The 21246-nt window shown below is 40.4% G+C and overlaps 1 protein-coding gene across 2 annotated transcripts in view; it reads right to left on the bottom strand.

Annotated features, from left to right (window-relative positions):
• The window catches only part of LOC129700189 (E3 ubiquitin-protein ligase pellino homolog 2), a 106374-nt gene that overhangs the window by 20990 nt on the left and 64138 nt on the right, over positions 1-21246 (bottom strand). For both annotated transcript variants that reach the window (XM_055640463.1, XM_055640464.1), the window contains exon 3: positions 5646-5775. In XM_055640463.1, coding sequence (XP_055496438.1) covers positions 5646-5775 — 130 coding nt within the window. The remainder of the gene's footprint in view (positions 1-5645; positions 5776-21246) is intronic.

Raw genomic sequence — 21246 nt, 5'->3', positions numbered from 1 at the left:
CCTTCCCCCAGAAAAATTGCACTACTATGACGGTATGCACGTATATATATTTATTGCTCATTATTTTATGTTCGCTCTTCTGGGGAGATGCTAACTGCATTTCGTTGTCTCTGTACTGTACACTGCACAATGACAATAAAGTTTGAATCTGAATCTGTGGAATTCTAATAATGCATTTTATTTGCTGGCGCCTTTCTGGACACCCAAGGACACCTTACAGGACATAAAATCACAATACATTTATCAATATTAAAATCAAGTTGATTAAAAACAAAAAACAAAAAAAACAAAAAATACACAAAACATTTTAAGTCATTAAAATCAGGGTGAACATGGTGGAAGTTATGTCGGGTATGCTAATCTAAACAGGTGTGTTTTGAGTTGTGATTTGAATTGATCGATAGTGTCCAGGTGACGGATGGGAGGTGGGAGAGTGTTCCAGAGACGTGGGGCAGAGCAGCTGAAGGCTCTGGCACCCATGGTGCTGAGTCTAAATGTGGGGACAGTTAAAATTGCAGCTGAGGAGGAACAAAGTGACCGGGAAGGAGTGTATGGTAGCAGCAGGTCAGAGAGGTATTGGGGAGCAAGGTGGTGTAGGGCTTTGAAGGTCAGCAGTAAAATCTTGTAGTTAATCCGGTGGTGCACAGGGAGCCAGTGGAGCTGAGTGAGGATGGGTGTGATGTGGTCCGATGATCTGGTGCGGGTGATGATCCGGGCTGCAGAGTTCTGAATGCATTGGAGGCGATGAAGAAGTTTATTGGAGGTGCAAGTGAGGAGGGCGTTGCAGTAATCGATGCGGGATGTGACCAGAGCGTGGATGAGGACTTTTGTATTGTCTTTGGAGAGGGAGGGGCGGAGTCTGAAGATGTTGCGGAGATGAAAGTATGCAGAGCATGTGATATTGCTAATGTGGGGACAAAAGGAAAGTGTACTGTCCAGAATGACGCTGAGACTTTTGACATGGGAGGTGGTGGATATGGGTGAGCCATCAACTGAAATGGTGAACGGGTGGGTTTTGGAGCGTGTGGACTTTGAGCCAATTAGCATGATTTCTGTTTTATTTCCATTGAGTTTTAGAAGGTTGAGTGACATCCAGTTGCTAATAGCTTGAAGACAGGTGGTGAGGGCAATTGGGGGAAGGGAGGTGTTTGGTTTTGTGGAGAGGTAAAGTTGTGTATCATCGGCGTAGCAGTGAAAATTGATTCCAAAATGACGGAGAATATTGCCAAGAGGTTGAATATAGATGATAAAATTCTCTGCCACAAAAGGTAGTGGAGGCCAATTCTCTGGAGGCTTTCAAGAGAGAGAGAGGGAGATAGATAGATAGAGCTCTTAAAGATAGCAGAGTCGAGGGATATGGGGAGAAGGCAGGAATGGGGTACCGATTGTGGATGATCAGCCATGATCACAGTGAATGGCGGTGCTGGCTCGAAGGGCGAATGGCATACTCCTGCACCTATTGTCTATTTCATGAAATATATATCTTTTGGGGGTTATTTTACTGCTTATGTGTTAGAAAAATTATAACCTTCTGTTATGTGAACTACCAGCAGAAAGCTTGAGAATCCCTTTCAATTTATTGAAAATGCAGGAGCTTCAGGGGGCGTTGCCCCATGAACCCCCACCAGGGGCCTACCCAGCCTCCTGGACCCCCGGCCAATACTTCCTACTTTTTTTCTAGAGGTAAATATCATGCTTAGTCCACAATGCTTAAAAAATTTGGGTCTACTGCATGAGATGGGGTTTTTAAAAAATAATATTAATAATAGTGTAATTCAATAGTTAAAATAATAATTAAAGGGTTATTAAAGTATCATGTAGGATAACCGTACACGAAAAAACTTTCAAATTAAGGATGTTTCATTTTAAATATAGTTAATATAAAATAATTATGTAATTTAAAACACTATTAACATTTATGACGTAAATTAAAATTTGTGGTGATCTGTCGTGGTATAACCCCATTAAAGAAGATAACAGTGGTTGCTCAAACCTCACTGCTGGTTGTGAAGGGGCCCCCATAACAGTTCAAGCTTCAGGTCCCCAAAATTATAGGTCTGCCACTGGCTACCCCTTTGCTAAAATTGGATTGCCTTGATTGTATAGTAATGTTCAGTGATGAAACAGAAATGTAAATACAATAATATTTAAATTTTTCTTAGAAGAGTTAAATCAGTGAAGAATAATTGAGGATAAATAAAAAACCGCGAAGAGAAATATTTGAAGCTAGCAGAAAACTACAATTGAAACTTTTGCAGATCTCATCCTTTTTAACACCATCCAGAAATGTGAAATAATCAGCCCCATAAAATGCATTCCAGCAACTGGATTTTTAACATCAACAATTTTTAACAATCCAACATAATCACATGTAATCCTGCAAAATCAGTCTGCAGCTACAGATCTAGGTAATCTGTTGTCCAATTGGTCACTGGGATAAGAACGTAGTGCACAATAAACTTACAAACTAGTTCAAATTTTCTTCTATTTTAAATCATTCGTAGTCCTTTATGAACATGAAACATGCCTGTTTTGTATTTAAATGCCTACCTCAAAACAAAGCTTGCTGAATGTCCCTAAGGGAAACAGCAACGGTTGGCATCAATACACCAGTCCTAGTTTAATAACAGGTACTCTTTTCCCAAGCTAATCATACAAGATTCAGCACAACTGAAAACAAAATGTCACAACTCTGATCTACATGTGTTTTTTTAGATTCAATCTTCATAACTATCTGGGCATATTAGTTACTTTTGTAAAATAGTTTTAATGCACTTAAATGCATGTTCTTTCTTGAATGACTCGATAGAAAAGTCTCTGATATTTATGAAAATAACTATTTTGACAGCTTTATCATGTAAAAAAAAAATCAGTTATTAATTCCAAAGCAATAGAAAAATAACTACATATACTTAGCATTGCAAAGCCAATATATAAATTCCATTAAATCCTAAATTTCAACAAAGTGCCCCGTTTTGTTCAGATTAAATCTGTACAGTTTATAACAATAATAACATGGTAAATAAACTTAAAGGATTCTGTTCATTACTCGTTCAAACAATACTCAGAAAAAAATGTTCTTGCCCTGAAGCATTTTAGAAATCGTTAGACCAAGTGGGACCCGTTGGGTCCCTGTCACATGGGAGGGCTGGTCCCCGAACGCAATATTCCACCACTCACCCGTAGATCTCAACTGCACAGGCGCTGCTGACAGGCTCCCGTTGTGATGCCAGATTCCTGTTGTGATGCGAGTCACGGCAACCCCACCCAACTGTGCCTTGCCATCCCTCTTCCTACCCCTATCCTCCTCCATTCCCCCTCATCCCCAGCACTTCCTCCCCCTCCTCTTCACCCTCCCTCTTCTTTCCCCTCTCCTCCACCCTCCCCCACTCCCTCCCTCACCTCTCCCTCTCCTTTCCCCTAACCCCAGTCACTCCCTCCCTCCCTCCCTCCATAACCCTTCTCCCCTCCCTACCCTCCTTGATGGGGTGGGGACTGAACATTGTGCCTTCCCCCACAGTGCTATCCACTGTGGGAGGATGATTTTTTTGTCTAATTGTAATCCTGTAAGTCTGTGTCCTAGATGGCTGCCGTGAGGAGAGAGTGGACGCTAGCGCGCTTTGGCTGCCGCTGCTCTCTCTTCACATTGTGTTTTTGATTTTCTGTTTTTGGATTGAATTCTGTTTTTAATTTGTGTCTCTGTGATGTCTTTATTACTTATTTTATTCCGATTATATGTTTTTATTCTGATTAATTCTATGTAAGGTGTCCTTGAGATGTCTGAAAGGCGTCCATTAAATAAAATTTATTATTATTATTATTATCATTATTAGTATTGCTCTCTTTATTGAAGCAAGGGTGGAAATATGTTTGAAAATGTTTATAGAGAAAAATGTACTATGCTAATATCCATAATTTGATAGTTGTCTTGCATTGGACAAATTAGGCATCCATCTGCAGATGTTTAAAAGAGATGGAATGTATAAGAATCCAAAGTCTTGACAAGGTGTGTGTGGAGGGACTGTTTCCTCTTGGGGCAGAATCTAGAACTGGAGGGGCAAGGTTAGTCTGTTTAAAATGGATCACTCATTTCAGGCAAAATAAATTCCTGTGTCACGAGATTTTGAAACTTCCCTAAATAGTATTTGCATAATTGCACGGCAGATGGACACATATAAATAAGGACATGAAAGGTTGCTGCAGGTAAAAAGGAAACATAGGCTTGAGGTTATGATCGGAGCAGCCATGATTACATCAAATAGTAGACCAGGTTTGGGGACCTGAATAACTTACTCCTGCTCCTATTTCATATCATATGACATGATTTAGTATAACTCCAAGAACAATGCCTGAGAAAAGAGGAGGTGCAATACAGATTTGCCAGAAATTTACCAAGGCCCCAGGGATTAAATTATGAAGAATGACTAAATAAACTAATTATACAATCAAGACAATAAAGAAGAATGGTTTGACGAAGGATCTCGACCTGAAATGTCACCCATTCCTTCTCTCCAGAGATGCTACCTGTCCGCAGGCTGAGTTACTCCAGCTTTGTGTCTATCTTTGTTAAAGGGGTAACTTGAGATTGAAACTGTCAAAATCCTTAAATAAATATACAAGGCAGATAAGAGAAGCGCTACTTCTACTGACAGGAGAAATGTGGACATGGAAAGATAATCTTAAAATCAGAGGCAAGTCAAAGCATTTTTGCTAGCCAAAGGTATCAAAGGCTGTGGAGTCAAGGTAGGAGGGATACTGATTAGCCGTGATGTCAGAATAGTTTAAGATTGTATGGGCATAACCCTACCTCCAAGTTTAGAAATACAATCAATGAGCAAGGGAGAATCAATTTGTTTGCCACAGATTTATACCGAGGAGCTCTGGAATTAAAATGTTTAGTAGTGTTGTATTATCGAATCTAACCTACAACACACATCAATACTTTTTTGAAGATGAACAGAAGCCAAGTCAAATTTATTTGACTTCAATTATTTAAAAAAGGCAAGCAAGTAATTCAGAATGATTTGTTAGCACAAAATCTGTGCTAACAGTTAGCTTACTTGTTGTTAGTAGTGTAACAGATCCAGAGATCTATAGAGAAGAGATATCCACTTTTATATCCCCTCATTTAAGTAATTTAACTACTCCACTCGATCTTCATCTCTATCATATATCAATTTATTTTTCCATCCTTAAATCTCATTGAACATTTAATCAGACATTCAGGATTAATATTCCCAAGACTGAGATCTTTATTGGTATTTCTACACTTGCAACATATTTCTATAACCAGGCTGTCAAAGAACTAGAGGTAAGAACGTGGCTTCCTGCATATTCCTGGATGACAGGATCAGAAATCATCAACTCATCTTTCTAAAAGATTCCTGGTTACTGTTTCCAAAGCACACGGAATAATCATGTTTCCATGATTAACATTTCAAAACATCAAAAATTAAATGATTAAGTATTCATGACGCATCACAAATTAATTTGTAGACCAGTATAACTTAAAATGTCTGAGAAAAGTTTAAGATAACAGAACAAAATACAATTAAGGGAGGAGTAATTAGGTTGATCATCAAAATGTAGCCTGCTACCAATAATTTCAAGTGACTATATTCCAACCAATCCACCTGATCACATACCTTGGAAGCTAGGGGAGTGGAAATAACATGTACTGTACTGGGCTTGACTCCATTAGGTTTGGATCGTTTAAAAAGCGCAAATCTGCTTTTCCTGCGTCCCCTGTCTCCATTTGGAAGAGAACCATTGTATCTGCGAAGGAAAAAGGTATTATAAATAAACTATTTATTATACAGTATTTACCAAAACTTACCCACTTGGACATTTCTAAACACTTATGTTTATTAAATTTGCTTCAATGGGCCAGATACAATTTCTGAATTAAAGAATAATCTCTTCACATTGGCAGCATGAAACGGTTTTATTTTGTACTATATTTTCACAGTATTGTAAAACATCTTAATTTCAAATTTACTTAAAAAATGCTGTTCCTTGTGATCTCATTAAGTGAATAAATTGGCTGAAGACTTGCAGTTTTGATTAATGAGCTTCAATGAGAGAATGAAACGGATTATCTATTGCCCGAAGATGGTACAGACACTTATTCATATCATTAATAATATATACATGAAACCACTTCTTTGATTTGGCTGTTCAGTTACCATCAGTCTTCATGCCCTGGTCTGCAAAACTTTAATCTAACCCAATGAATCATTGGCTCTGTATACATCGTGCTGCTTTCACGGGTTTAGTATGCATAAATTCCTGTGCTTTACCAGGATGGTAACTAATGCTCAAGTACTTCAAGTATGTTCCACACGTGGTCGTTTTACCGATCCAGCTTAGGTTGCTCTTTTGCGGTTGAACGGCTAAGGAATGTGATCCTTCTTAGAAGGGTCTCGACCCAAAACGTCACCTATTCCTTCGCTCCATAGATGCTGCCTCACCCGCTGAGATTCTCCAGCATTTTTATCTACCTTCTTATTTACTCATTCCAGGTGTCTTATTTTAATTCTCCTCAATTAAGTCTCCCTTTAGCTTTGTCCAGAGATAGCATTTCCAACCAAATCAATCCTCCTTGTAGCTAAAATCCAGGCATTACCCTTATAAATCTCTTCTACACCATATTACATTTCTCCTACACAAAGATGATCAAAAATTGATACAATATTGAAGCTGTTGGCGATGTAACTGGCATTGTAAACTTCTCTGGCAGTTTCTCTGATCTCATATTCATGTCTAATAAATGGAAGAAATAAAGGGCATCACCAATAGCAGTTTTAATGAATGGTGATTTGATTGTTAGTCCTAATAGTTTGGCTGTTATTACAAACATAAAATCCAGATCAATACTCCAACTGATGTGTAAACAGCAATTTATAAAAATTTAGCCTGATACTTTTTAATTTAATGAGACTCTTTCTTTGCAAGACTAATATTCCAAGCACTTTACTAACCACATCATTCCTTTCCCCTGCCACCTTCAAAGATCTGTTCTCACCGAAAGCCTTCTGCCTCCATCATTTCAATTATATTATTATAATAATAAACATATTATTCCTCCCAATTTTAACATCTTTAATATTTGAATTTTCAAACTCCATAACGTTTCTAAAAGCTTAAACTTTAAGCAGGTCAGTTGGAACATTTATCTGGATTTTGTGTTTGTAATAACAGCAAGATTACTAGAACTAGCAATCAAATCACCATGTAACTGACAAAAAAAAACTACATGTGGTTAAACATCAACTCCCAGAAGCAGAACATGTGCATGTATGGAGCTGGTTGGTGGGTTTAAAGGTTGTTGGATCAGTTTTTTTATGTTGACATTTTGAGAATGGGGTTGGTATTGACTGTCCTACATAACCCTACTCGTAATGGTCTATGATCTACAATGTCAAATACCATGCTGTTACCTTTGTCCAGCATGTTGTCTCCCAATGACTGTCAAGTTCATTCACAGAAAATCACTGGAGACAAGTGCCCAGTTTTTAAACCGAAATCTGCAGTAAGGGTTCTTGCCATGTCGATGACCACATGACAGGCTGTTCTTCTCTCCAAAAGTATTTCACATACAAACAGGAAATCACATGATCAAACTCTTCAAAACTTCACTTTAGTCAGTCTAATCCACAACCCACAGATATGTGAAGAGATTAGTTAAAACAAATGTAGGTCCCTTGCAGTCAGAAACAGGTGAGTTGATCATGGGGAACAAGGATATGGCGGACCAATTGAATAACTACTTTGGTTCCGTCTTCACTAAGGAAGACATAAATAATTTGCTGGAAATAGCAGGGGACCGCGGGTCAAAGGAGTTGGAGGAATTGAGTGAAATCCAGGTTAGCCGGGAAGTGGTGTTGGGTAAATTGAATGGATTAAAGGCCGATAAATCCCCAGGGCCAGATAGGCTGCATCCCAGAGTACTTAAGGAAGTAGCTCCAGAAATGGTGGATGCATTAGTAATAATCTTTCAAAACACTTTAGATTCTGGAGTAGTTCCTGAGGATTGGCGGGTAGGTAACGTAACCCCACTTTTTAAGAAGGGAGGGAGAGAGAAAACGGGGAATTACAGACCAGTTAGTCTAACATCGGTAGTGGGGAAACTGCTAGAGACAGTTATTAAAGATGGGATAGCAGCACATTTGGAAAGTGGTGAAATCATTGGACAAAGTCAGCATGGATTTACGAAAGGTAAATCATGTCTGACGAATCTTATAGAATTTTTCGAGGATGTAACTAGTAGCGTGAATAGGGGAGAACCAGTGGATGTGGTGTATCTGGACTTCCAGAAGGCTTTCGACAAGATCCCACATAAGAGATTAGTATGCAAACTTAAAGCACACGGCATTGGGGGTTCAGTATTGATGTGGATAGAGAACTGGCTGGCAAACAGGAAGCAAAGAGTGGGAGTAAACAGGTCCTTTTCACAATGGCAGGCAGTGACTAGTGGGGTATCGCAAGGCTCAGTGCTGGGACCCCAGCTATTTACAATATATATTAATGATCTGGATGAGGGAATTGAAGGCAATATCTCCAAGTTTGCGGATGACACTAAGCTGGGGGGCAGTGTTAGCTGTGAGGAGGATGCTAGGAGACTGCAAGGTGACTTGGATAGGCTGGGTGAGTGGGCAAATGTTTGGCAGATGCAGTATAATGTGGATAAATGTGAGGTTATCCATTTTGGTGGCAAAAAAACAGGAAAGCAGACTATTATCTAAATGGTGGCCGACTAGGAAAAGGGGAGATGCAGCGAGACCTGGGTGTCATGGTACACCAGTCATTGAAAGTAGGCATGCAGGTGCAGCAGGCAGTGAAGAAAGCAAATGGTATGTTAGCTTTCATAGCAAAAGGATTTGAGTATAGGAGCAGGGAGGTTCTACTGCAGTTGTACAGGGTCTTGGTGAGACAACACCTGGAGTTTTGTGTACAGTTTATGTCTACTAATCTGAGGAAAGACATTCTTGCCATAGAGGGAGTACAGAGAAGGTTCACCAGACTAATTCCTGGGATGTCAGGGCTTTCATATGAAGAAAGATTGGATAGACTCGGCTTGTACTCGCTAGAATTTAGAAGATTAAGGGGAATCTTATAGAAACATTCAAAATTCTTAAGGGGTTGGACAGGCTAGATGTAGGAAGATTGTTCCCGATGTTGGGGAAGTCCAGAACAAGGGGTCACAGTTTAAGGATAAGGGGGAAATCTTTTAGGACCAAGAGGAGAAAAACATTTTTCACACAGAGAGTGGTGAATCTCTGGAATTCTCTGCCACAGAAGGTAGTTGAGGCCAGTTCATTAGCTATATTTAAGAGGCAGTTAGATGTGGCCCTTGTGGCTAAAGGGGTCAGGGGGTATGGAGAGAAGGCAGCTTTCATAGCAAAATGATTTGAGTATAGGAGCAGGGATGTTCTACTGCAGTTGTACAGGGTCTTGGTGAGACCACACCTGGAGTATTGCGTACAGTTTTGGTCTCCAAATCTGAGGAAGGACATTATTGCCATAGAGGGAGTGCAGAGAAGGTTCGTCAGACTGATTCCTGGGATGTCAGGACTGTCTTATGAAGAAAGACTGGATAGACTTGGTTTATACTCTGTAGAATTTAGGAGATTGAGAGGGGATCTTATAGAAACTTACAAAATTCTTAGGAGGTTGGACAGGCTAGATGCAGGAAGATTGCTCCCGATGTTGGAGAGGTCCAGGACAAGGGGTCACAGCTTGAGGATAAGGGGGAAATCCTTTAAAACTGAGAAAGGAACGTTTTTCACACAGAGAGTGGTGAATCTCTGGAACTCTCTGCCACAGAGGGTAGTCGAGGCCAGTTCATTGGCTATATTTAAGAGGGAGTTAGATGTGGCCCTTGTGGCTAAGGGGATCAGAGGGTATGGAGAGAAGGAAGGTACAGGATACCGAGTTGGATGATCAGCCATGATCATATTGAATGGCGGTGCAGGCTCGAAGGGCCGAAAGGCCTACTGCTGCACCTAATTTCTATGTTTCTATGTAACCCACATTAAAAAATGACAAGCTGGTATCTACCTGTACGGTATCCCAATATCTCACAATATTATGCTAAATGCAATTGAAATATACTTAATTGGCTATAGAAATGAATATAATGCTACAAATATGTTGTTTTTATTTTTTAACTCCATACAGCAATTCTAATACTCTAATACTCCATACAGACTCCCTCTCAAAATGATGATTTAGGGATTTTAGGGTTCACTGCCTATCAATGAACTGAATGTACAATGAAGTTGTGTATAATTAAACCCAACTCATTATATTCTGCCATAATTGTATCAGAACATGTTGAATACGATTTATTGGTTCATAAAGAACTCCAGAATCTGTAAGCTTACTCTTTGCTGTAGCGTAGATGGTTCTATAAAGTTCTATGGTTTGGATCAGTAGGTTACTCCTGCATCAATGTATATTTAATCCATCCTTTCAAGAAGTGAAAAATTGAACACTTCTTCATATGGTTTACACCTACCTCAGATAACCCAATCAATATGACAACATAACTGATGCAGATTAGTTCTTTGAAAATTCTTCCCTAAACACTTGGGAAATAACCACACAATATTTTGGAGGAGCACCCAGGAAGTCATGGAAAATCTTAATTAGTGGCAGAAGTCCAGTGCAAGATAGGGTTGTAGCCAACAGGTATGCTTCTAAACGCCAAACAGACTGACGTAGACATATCAGCATGCAGCGAAGATTGTCTAAAGAACATTAGAAATAGGATTAAATAGGTTTTTTGAGGCTGCTAGGCTGTTATGAATGGAATGCTCAAAAGATCAGGCTCACAGCTGTATATGTCTTAGGTTTTCTGACAATAACTAGCTAGGTAGGAAGGCGAGGAGGCAACAAAGGAACAAAGGAAAATAAATCAAGTCAAGTTAAGTGATGACAGTAAGGATAGATGAGAAAAGACACAAAGTGCCGGAGTGACTCAGCATGTCAGGCAGCATCTCTGGAGAATATGGACAGGTGATATTTGGGTCTGGGACCCTTCTTCAGACTGATTGTGGTGGGGTGTGGGATTGAGGAATGCTGGAAGTGAGGTGGGGCAGGAAAAGGACTGACAAATAATAGGCAGATACGGTTGATAGGTAATGGTTGGACAAACGGCAGAGGTGAAATGACAGAAGGTGGGAGACAAAAAGATCTACGAATTGTGATGCAAGAGGAAGCAATGGGGGGGGGGGGGGGGGGGGGGGGGGGGGGGGGTGGCAGTTACCTACATTTAAATAATTCAATGTTCATTCCAGGAGCAGGGTTCGTACACTTGGAACAGCTGTAAATTCAAGGACTTGCAAGGTCAATTTTCACGGACCAAAATCCAGCAGACATTGATGGTTTACCGGAGACTTGTATATAAATTGCTTGCTATTGGATGATTCGGTTCTGTGCCAATTAAAGGTAAGAAAGAAGGTTGGCTGGTCGTCATCTCAGATTTGGTTGAAAATCATGTTTTGCACACCTCTGGTACAAAGAACACAGCAGAAAAATCAACTTTCAACTCAAAGTTCCTTCAAAGTTATGAACCTTTGATATAGTTCATAAAATTGCCAAATGCCCATTGGAATTTGGAGTTGAGACCTTGTTTTCTGTTGTGTTACTTGTATGCTCTGATGCACAGACAATGATTTTCAGGGAAACAGGGGTGTCATTTCAGGTTTTGCTTGGGGGGGGGGGGGGGGCAAGCTAGTCCTCCCAAGGGGGTCAAACACGATTCTAGCTGGTCACTATCCCCTGTCCCCCCGGGACCACCGATGCTGCTGCCGCCGACCAGTATCTCTACTCCAGCCCCCCCACGGGCCTCCACCGTCGACTCCGCCAACCCTCACCTCTCCACCGGCCATCAGCGGGCCAGAACCGTCACCTCACCAGATTTCCAAGCTCAGCACCAGGCCCACAACCTCCACGATGCAGACAGCACGTGGTCTGATTCTGCTGGTTCCTACTGCTCCTCCCCTCCTACAAAGGAACCTCAGTAGTGTTGGGTCGTCCCCTTCCCCATCTTTTAACTAGGTTACCCCGACCACACACCTGCTAGTTAAAATTCCCCGCCGTTTACTTTGGGTTTTTTAAAAACAGAGGTGCCGGAGCAGTGCTCCGGTGAGCTCCGGCAGCACTGTAACCCTGGACAAGACTCGCGTTCCTGCTTCTTCAATGTCTTTATTCTCAGCGACAAAGCAGGCAAGAAAAATGTAAATAGGCGACAAAGACAAACATATCTTGCAATGTTTCCTGACTTTTAATAAAATACGCATTATAACCGATGAAAAAATGCCACATTACTCTCTATGAATTAATACTTTTATCATAAAAAGTGAATTTTCAAATTCCAGGACTTTCAAGGACCATACAAGCCCTGTAGGAGGCAAACCACACAAGCGGAATATGAGGCACTGTTCCATTCCTTGCAATGGGAGAAGCCCTGGACAGTTTGGGAATGGGAAGAGGAATTTAGATGGTTAACAACTAGGAGTTCCAGATGGCCTTGGTGGACCGAGTGCAAGCGTTCAACTCGGTTTGGCTTAGTCTCACCGACGCACAGAATGCCACACTGGAACACCTGTTGCAGTAGATGAGATTGGAGAAAGTGCATGTGAACCTCTGTCTCATCTGGAAAGAGTGCTAGACCCCAGAATGGAGACGAGGGAGGAAAGTTACTTTGCATGAGATTGCTGGGGAAAGTACCTGAATGAGGCCACATGCAAACTAGAGGAACAGCACTTCATATACAGCTTTAACAGTTTACAACCCAACGGTATGAACATTGAATTCTCCAATTTTAGATAACTACTATCAACGTCTCCCTATTTCTTTCCCTCTCCTTTCTCCTGATTAATTCCCGATGTTGGGGAAGTCCAGAACTAGAGGTCACAGTTTAAGGATAAGAGGGAAGTCTTTTAGGACCGAGATGAGAAAATCATTTTTTACACAGAGAGTGGTAAATCTGTGGAATTCTCTGCCACAGAAGGTAGTTGAGGCCAGTTCATTGGCTATATTTAAGAGGGAGTTAGATGTGGCCCTTGTGGCTAAAGGGATCAGGGTGTATGGAGAGAAGGCAGGGATGGGATACTGAGTTGGATGATCAGTCATGATCATATTGAATGGCAGTGCAGGCTCGATGGGCCGAATGACCTACTCCTGCACCTATTTTCTATGTTTTTATGTTTCTTACCTGTGCCCCACCTGGACTCACACCTATTTCTCCCCTCCCTTCCTACCTCTAGTTTCACAATCATAATTCTTCAATCCTTATGTCTCATATCTTCAGTCTTTTCCTCCCTGGCCTTTGTCCAACCATCAGTCTATTAAAATCTTTCTTCACCTATATCAACCTGTTACTTGACAGGCTTTGCTGGCCCCATCTAATTTCTATTTTCCATTTTCCACTTTCTCTCCCCCCCCCCCCCCCCCCCCCCAACCACAATCAGTCTGAACACGGGTCCCAACCAGAAACATCACCTATCCATGTTTTCCAGAGACTGTGCCTGACCCACTGATTTATTCCAGCACTTTGTGCCTTTTTTGTAAAGCAGCAGCTGCAGTTCCATATTTCTACAGAATAGATTAGACATTTTTCGATGAGGACAGATTGGGATTAGCCCTTATAACCATATAACAATTACAGCACGGAAACAGGCCATCTCGGCCCTTCTAGTCCGTGCCGCACACGTATTCTCCCCTAGTCCCAGCTACCTGCACTCAGACCATAACCCTCCATTCCTTTCCCGTCCATATAACTATCCAATTTATTTTTAAATGATAAAATCGAACCTGCCTCCACCACCTCAACTGGAAGCTCATTCCACACAGCTACCACTCTCTGAGTAAAGAGGTTCCCCCTCATGTTACCCCTAAACTTCTGTCCCTTAATTCTCAAGTCATGTCCTCTTGTTTGAATCTTCCCTATTCTCAAAGGGAAAAGCTTGTCCACATCAACTCTGTCTATCCCTCTCATCATTTTAAAGACCTCTATCAAGTACCCCCCCTTAACCTCCTGCGCTCCAGAGAATAAAGACCTAACTTATTCAACCTATCTCTGTAACTTAGTTGTTGAAACCCAGGCAACATTCTAGTAAATCTCCTCTGTACTCTCTCTATTTTGTTGACATCTTTCCTATAATTGGGCGACCAAAATTGTACACCATACTCCAGAATTGGCCTCATCAATGCCTTGTACAATTTTAACATTACATCCCAACTTCTATACTCAATGCTCTGATTTATAAAGGCCAGCACACCAAAAGCTTTCCTTACCACCCTATCTACATGAGATTCCACCTTCAGGGAACTGTGCACAGTTATTCCTAGATCCCTGTTCAACTGCATTCCTCAATTCACTACCACTTACCATGTACGTCCTATTTTGATTTGTCCTGCCAAGATGTAGCACCTCACACTTATCAGCATTAAACTCCATCTGCCATCTTTCAGCCCACTCTTCCAACTGGCATAAATCTCTCTGTAGACTTTGAAAATCTACTTCATTATCCACAACCCCACCTATCTTAGTATCATCAGCATACTTACTAATCCAATTTACCACACCATCATCCAGATTATTGATGTACATGACAAACAACAGTGGATCCAACACAGATCCCTGTGGCACCCTACTAGTCACTGGCCTCCAACCTGACAAACAGACATCCACCATTACTCTCTGGCATCTCCCATTCAGCCACTGTTGAATCCATCTTGCTACTCCACCATTAATACCCAACAATTGAACCTTCTAAACCAACCTTCCATGAGGAACCTTGTCAAAGGCCTTACTGAAGTCCATATATACACCATCCACTGCTTTACCCTCATCAATTTCACGAGTAACCTCTTCAAATAATTCAAGAAGATTAGTCAAACATGACCTTCCAGGCACAAATCCATGTTGACTGTTCCTAATCAGACCCTGTTTATCCAGATGCTTATATATATTATCCACAAGTATCCTTTCCATTAATTTGCCCACCACTGACGTCAAACTAACAGGTCTATAATTGCTAGGTTTACTCTTGGAACCCTTTTTAAACAATGGAACAACATGCACAGTACGCCAATCCTCTGGCACTATTCCCGTTTCTAATGACATTTGAAATATTTCTGTCATAGCCCCTGCTATTTCTACACTAACTTCCCTCAATGTCCTAGGGAATATCCTGTCCGGACCTGGAGACTTATCCACTTTTATATTTTTCAATAGTGTCAGTACTTCCTCTTCTTTGAATCTCATAGTTTCCATAGCTACTCTACTTGTTTCCCTTACCTCACATAATTCAATATCCTTCTCCTTGGTGAATATCAAAGAAAAGAAATTGTTCAATATCTCACCCATCTCTTTTGGCTCTGCAGATAGCTGTCCACTCTGACTCTCTAATGGACCAATTTCATCCCTTGTTATCCTTTTGCGATTAATATAGCTGTAGAAATCCTTTGGATTTACTTTCACTTTACTTGCCAAAGCAATCTCATATCTTCTTTTAGCTTTTCTAATTTCTTTCTTAAGATTCTTTTTACATTCTTTATACTCCTCAAGCACCTCATTTACTCCATGCTGCCTATAATTATTGTAGATCTCTCTCTTTTTCCAAACCAAGTGTCCAATTTCCATTGAAAAACATGGCTCTTTCCAATTTTTACTATTTCCTTTCAACCGAACAGGGACATGTAGATTCTGTACTCTTAAAATGTCACCTTTAAATGTCCTCCATTTCTCTTCCACATCCTTCCCATAAAACAAAATGTCCCAATTCACTCTTTTTAAATCCTTTTGCATCTCCTCAAAGTTAGCCTTTCTTCAATCAAAAATTTTACCCAAGGTCCAGTTCTGACCATCTCCATAATTATATTGAAACTAATGGTATTGTGATCACTGGACCCGAACTGTTCCCCAACACAGACCTCTGCCACCTGACCCGTCTCATTTCCTAACAGGAGGTCCACACCGCCCCTTCTCTAATAGGTACTTCTATGTATTGATGCAAAAAACAATCCTGCGCACATTTTACAAACTCCAAACCATCCAGCCCATTTACAGAATGTGTTTCCCAGTCTATGTGTGGAAAATTGAAATCTGCGATCTCCTTACATATTTGCTCTTCCAATTCTCGCTCCCCATTTGGCAGTCTATAATACACCCCAATAAGTGTTGCTACCCCTTTCCCATTTCTCAGTTCCACCCAAACAGCCTCCCTAGACGAGCCCTCTAATCTATCCTGCCAAAGCACTGCTGTAATATCTTCCCTGACTAGCAATGCAACACCTCCACCTCTTGCCCCTCCAATTCTATCACACCTGAAGCAACGAAATCCTGGAATATTTAGTTTCCAATCACAGCCTTCTGCAACCATGTTTCACTGATCGCCACAACATCATACTTCCAGGTGTCAATCCAGGCTCTCTCATCCACCATTCTTACAATGCTCCTAGCATTAAAATATACACATTTAAGAAACCCACCCCCTCTTATTCTTTGTTTATTGTCTTTTTCTTCTTTCTCCCCTACATTTTGGGTCCGAGTGCTACCCTTCTGCCTCACACACTGACTGCTAGCTTTCCCTATTTGCGTCCCCCCCCCGCCCCCCCCCCCCAACCGTTCTAGTTTAAAGTCTCCTCAGTAGCCTTTGCAAATCTCCCCGCCAGGATATTGGTCCCCCTCGAGTTCAAGTGCAACCCATCCTTTCTGTACAGGTCACACCTTCCCCAAAAGAGGTCCCAATGATCCAGAAACTTGAATCCATGCCCACTGCACCAGTCCCTCAGCCACGCATTTATCCTCCACATCGCTCCATTCCTACTCTCACTGTCGCGCATGTTTAGAATAGAAGGAAGTGATTTCATTGAAATATGTAAAACTCCAAAAGAGATTGGTAGGTAGATGCAAGAGATAGCTTTTCCTGGCTGGAAGAATTGAGGAACATGGTCTCCAGACATGGAAATTGTCATTTGGAACTCAAATGTGGAAACATTCATTTATAAAGTTGTAAAATGTAAGAGCTTTCTATTTCAAATAGCTGTAGAAACAAGTCTGGAAGTATATTAATTAATTAAATTGATCCTTATTTGATCAAGGAACCATGGAACCATAATTCACTGCGTTAAATAAGGAGCATTTGGTTTATGATGAGCCTACATGATGCGGAATAACTCCATTCCTTCTCTTGTTTCCTCCAATCAACCATCAAGTGCCTATCCAAGAGCACCACAGGAGTACTTTATATGCTTGACTTTTGGGTGTGGAAGAAAACCAATGCATGAAACTTACTATAACATTAAGAGATCTAATTTACTAGTTTTTTTGATCATCTTCCCCAACATACTGTTGGGGTGCATATTATTGCATTTTGTTTCACAATGCTCTTGAGAAATGCCCTGATCTATTTTACAACTGTGTGTGCTAAATAAATGCACACTTCAGTATTCGGTGTTATTGCCAACTTTCAGTATTTCTTTAAGCTCCCTTTTGAATCTTCACGGCAAATGTGCGTTCTTTGAACATGTTGACACTGCTACTCTGAGATGCATCTCCAACCAGTGAAGTAGTTCTATGCTTGAGAATGTTTCTGATATCTCACAACTTTTCTAATTCTTTAATCATATTGAAGATCACAATAAATGTAATCAACGTCAATGAGAAACCCCTAGTTATCTGAAAATCCGCCATGCCAATAAGGTCTCAAGCCAGGTACATCTCCAGGGCTCCCCAACAAAATCCCCACCCCCACCCCACGGAGTCCAAATTCTAATGAATGGGAGAGGATGAAAGATTTTCATAACCTGAACCTCAAAAATAAGCGTTTCCTAAGTTTAAAAAAAAACCCTAACGTTCTGTGAATGAGCAGCAGATAAGGAAATGTTAAAAATCATTTACCTTCAATTCACTGATGACAACTCCAATAGGTAACATCTATCCAATCAAATGTTGACTTGACAACTAATTTATATATCCAGAAAAGTTAAGGTAAAGTCTCCAAGCTGTACGATAACAACAAAAGTAGGATTTTAAATGACAATCAAATTAGCTTTGATCTTTTTTGAATGGCAGATCAAATTCAAGATTCAGATTCACTGCTCCTAATTAATTTGTTCATTAGAATCTACAAGATTACCTGTGGTCTGAATGAAGGGTCTTCAACCTGAAATGATAGCTCTATTTCTCTTCCCACAGATGCATCTTGATCTGCAGAGTATTTCCAATATTTTATACTTTATTTCAGATCTCCAACATCTGTACTTTTATTTTGTATTTTCACTTAGCTGTAGTTACTTGCCCAGATTACTCTTAACAGTGCTTCATAAAAATGGGTTATCTACCTGAAAGGACAGGCAGTAGTCCAGGATCCCCTTCGTGTCAATGTGGAAGACAATGTATTGCCATACAGCTAATGTCTGAGTCTAAACCCTGGAACTGCCAACCCAAGAGTACTGTGGGATTATGTTGTATGCTTAACTTTTGGGTGTGGAAGAAAACCAAAGCACCTGGATGAAATATGCATGATAACAGAAAGAGCCTGCAAATTCCACAAAGACAACACACAATGGTCAGGATTAAACCTGGTTCCCCAAAGATGTGAAATAGCGCAATGCTGACTTTAGAAGAGAAGAAAGAGGTTGGTGATGTAATCAAAGATGGGGAAAATGAAATTACTATAAAACTAAGCTCCCAATTTATTTAAAATATATATTACATATAATATATATCGATTGATTAATGGAGTTTCAAGTTTATTAAATGGATAATTTGCCAAAACTATCAGAGCACTCAAAGGTTTTGTCATTCACCAATTTAATTTGTCTTCAAGAGTTGCAATTTTCTGGACTTTGTTCTGAACTACAAACATCAAGGATTCTAGCAGACCTGCACTTTCTATGGTGTTTTGCAGTGTTCCTGTCAATCTCCTCTCTAACCAGCAACGCTACCCCACCTCCTTTTCCTTTCTGTCTATCCCTCCTGAATATTGAATATCCCTGGATGTTCAGCTCCCAGCCTTGGTCACCCTGGAGCCATGTCTCTGTGATCCCAACTATATCATAATCATTAATAGCTATCTGCACATTCAACTCATCCACCTTATTACGAATGCTCCTTGCAACTTGGATGTTTTCTCTGGAGGGTCGGAGGCTGAGGTAAGAACTGGCAGGAATTTATAAATTAATAAAGACATAGACAGTCAGAATCTTTTTTCCCAGAGTGAAAATGTCAAATACTAGAGGCCATTGTGTATGAGAGGGGAAGTTTTTAAAGGAGATGTGTTGCAATGGAGTGTTTATGAATCATGTGCAGGGAGAAGGAATTAGTTTAAATTAGCATCATGTTCACCACAAACATTATGGGCTGAAGAGCCTATTCCTGTGACACATTGTTCTATTTCAGCATTGATAATTCACTACAGCAATATTGCGAACGACAAACAAAAGCTTTAACAAGGTCACAATTTATGATATTTAGTAATCTCCAATCATAGAATGCTAATCACTAGGTTTTGAAAATAAAATTATTTTAGTCTGGAAAAAAGTTGTAATTGAAGAACCAAGTGTCATAGCATGTATGTTCATGCGCACAATACAACTAAGAGTAATTATTTAGCCTTACAAGAATTTTGCAGCAATTGCACTGTATCTAAAATCACATTGAGGGGATCCAATTAATTTCCCTAGCTTTTAACTGTGGCCTTCTTTAAAATAATTTTCAAAAATCATCAGAACCTATTAGTGCTTAATCGACTTGTCACACATTTTCTTCCATTAAACTGTCAATAGTAACCCCTCTATACTGTGAATAAAAGGACATCAAAGGAATATGTTAATTAGAAAAGATTATTATCATAATTTGAACCTCAAAAGTAAGTTTATTCTGGATGAGAACAAAGAAATCTCCAAACCCGTTGGGTCCCAGCATCACACGGGAGGGCTGGTCCCCCAACGCAATATTCCACCTCAAGGCTAACAAATTCAAGTGCAGTTTCTTACCACTTCAAGCAGGGTGCAAGGCCACCAAAGACAGTGAGTCGTGACCTCTCCCTCCTCCATCTTATAGAGACTGAGCCATGCCCACACTTCTGGGTTTTATAGTCCCTCCCCCTCCCACCAGAAGGGGCGTGACCTTCATGGCTTGATTGACAGGAGAGAGAATCTCAACATTTTTTAAACACAAATAACTCTTTCATTTTTCATCGATGGGAAAAATCCTCGGCACCTGATGAGCGGAGGGGGACTCTGAGTAAGATGGCCAAAAATCACAGCCGGACGTGGTAGCGTGTTTTCTAAAATCAATATAAAGCGCAAACAGGAAGTGGTCAAGATTAGACTTTTATTTATATAGAAGGCAAGGCAACTTTAATCAAGCAAGGTAACTTTAATCAGGCAACACAGCTTTAGCATTTCCAAACCAAAGGCAACAAAGCTTTAGCATTTCCAAACCAAAGGCACACAGCTTTAGCATTTCCAAACCAAAGGCACACAGCTTTAGCATTTCCAAACCAAACGCACACAGCTTTAGCATTTCCAAACCAAACGCACACAGCTTTAGCATTTCCAAACCAGAGGCAACACAGCTTTAGCATTTCCAAACCAGAGGCAACACTGCTTTAGCATTTCCAAACCAAAGACAATACAGCTTTAGCATTTCCAAACCAAAGGCAACACAGCTTTAGCATTTCCAAACTATATTTTCAAACCACATTAAGGGCACTGACAGGTCAGTAAAACCATTCACAGTTTAGTAGACATGTGTTCAGTGTTATTCACAGCTCAGACTGAGAAACGTGACCCTCTCGCTCCCCCATCTTGCAGAGACTGACTGAGGCACTCAACACTTCCGTGTTTTAAAGTCCCTCCGGAAAGGGCGTGGCCTTCAGGAGAGAGAATCTCAACATTTTTAAAACACTAATAACTCTTTTATTTTTCATCGATGGGAAAAATCCTCTTGTCCTGCGCACCGGAGGGGGACTGTGAGTTAGACGGTCAAAACTCACAGCCATAAGTGGCAGCGTTTTTTCTAAAATCACTATACAGAACAACAGGAAGTGGTCAAGATCAGACTTTTAGTAATATAGATAGATATCAAACCGAGGGAAAGTCTCCAAGCTGGAAAATAAAATATATCATCCATACAGAAAATTGAGACCGTTCATTAAATTGCAAAAAAATATTATTGAAATGCATAACTGCTTGGTGTTCACTTAAAAACGTGAACATAAATAA

Source organism: Leucoraja erinacea, chromosome 9 (assembly GCF_028641065.1).
Source record: "Leucoraja erinacea ecotype New England chromosome 9, Leri_hhj_1, whole genome shotgun sequence".
Lineage (NCBI taxonomy): Eukaryota > Metazoa > Chordata > Chondrichthyes > Rajiformes > Rajidae > Leucoraja > Leucoraja erinaceus.
The sequence above is the reverse complement of the archived record's forward strand: the minus strand, read 5'-3'. Positions and strand labels throughout refer to the sequence as shown.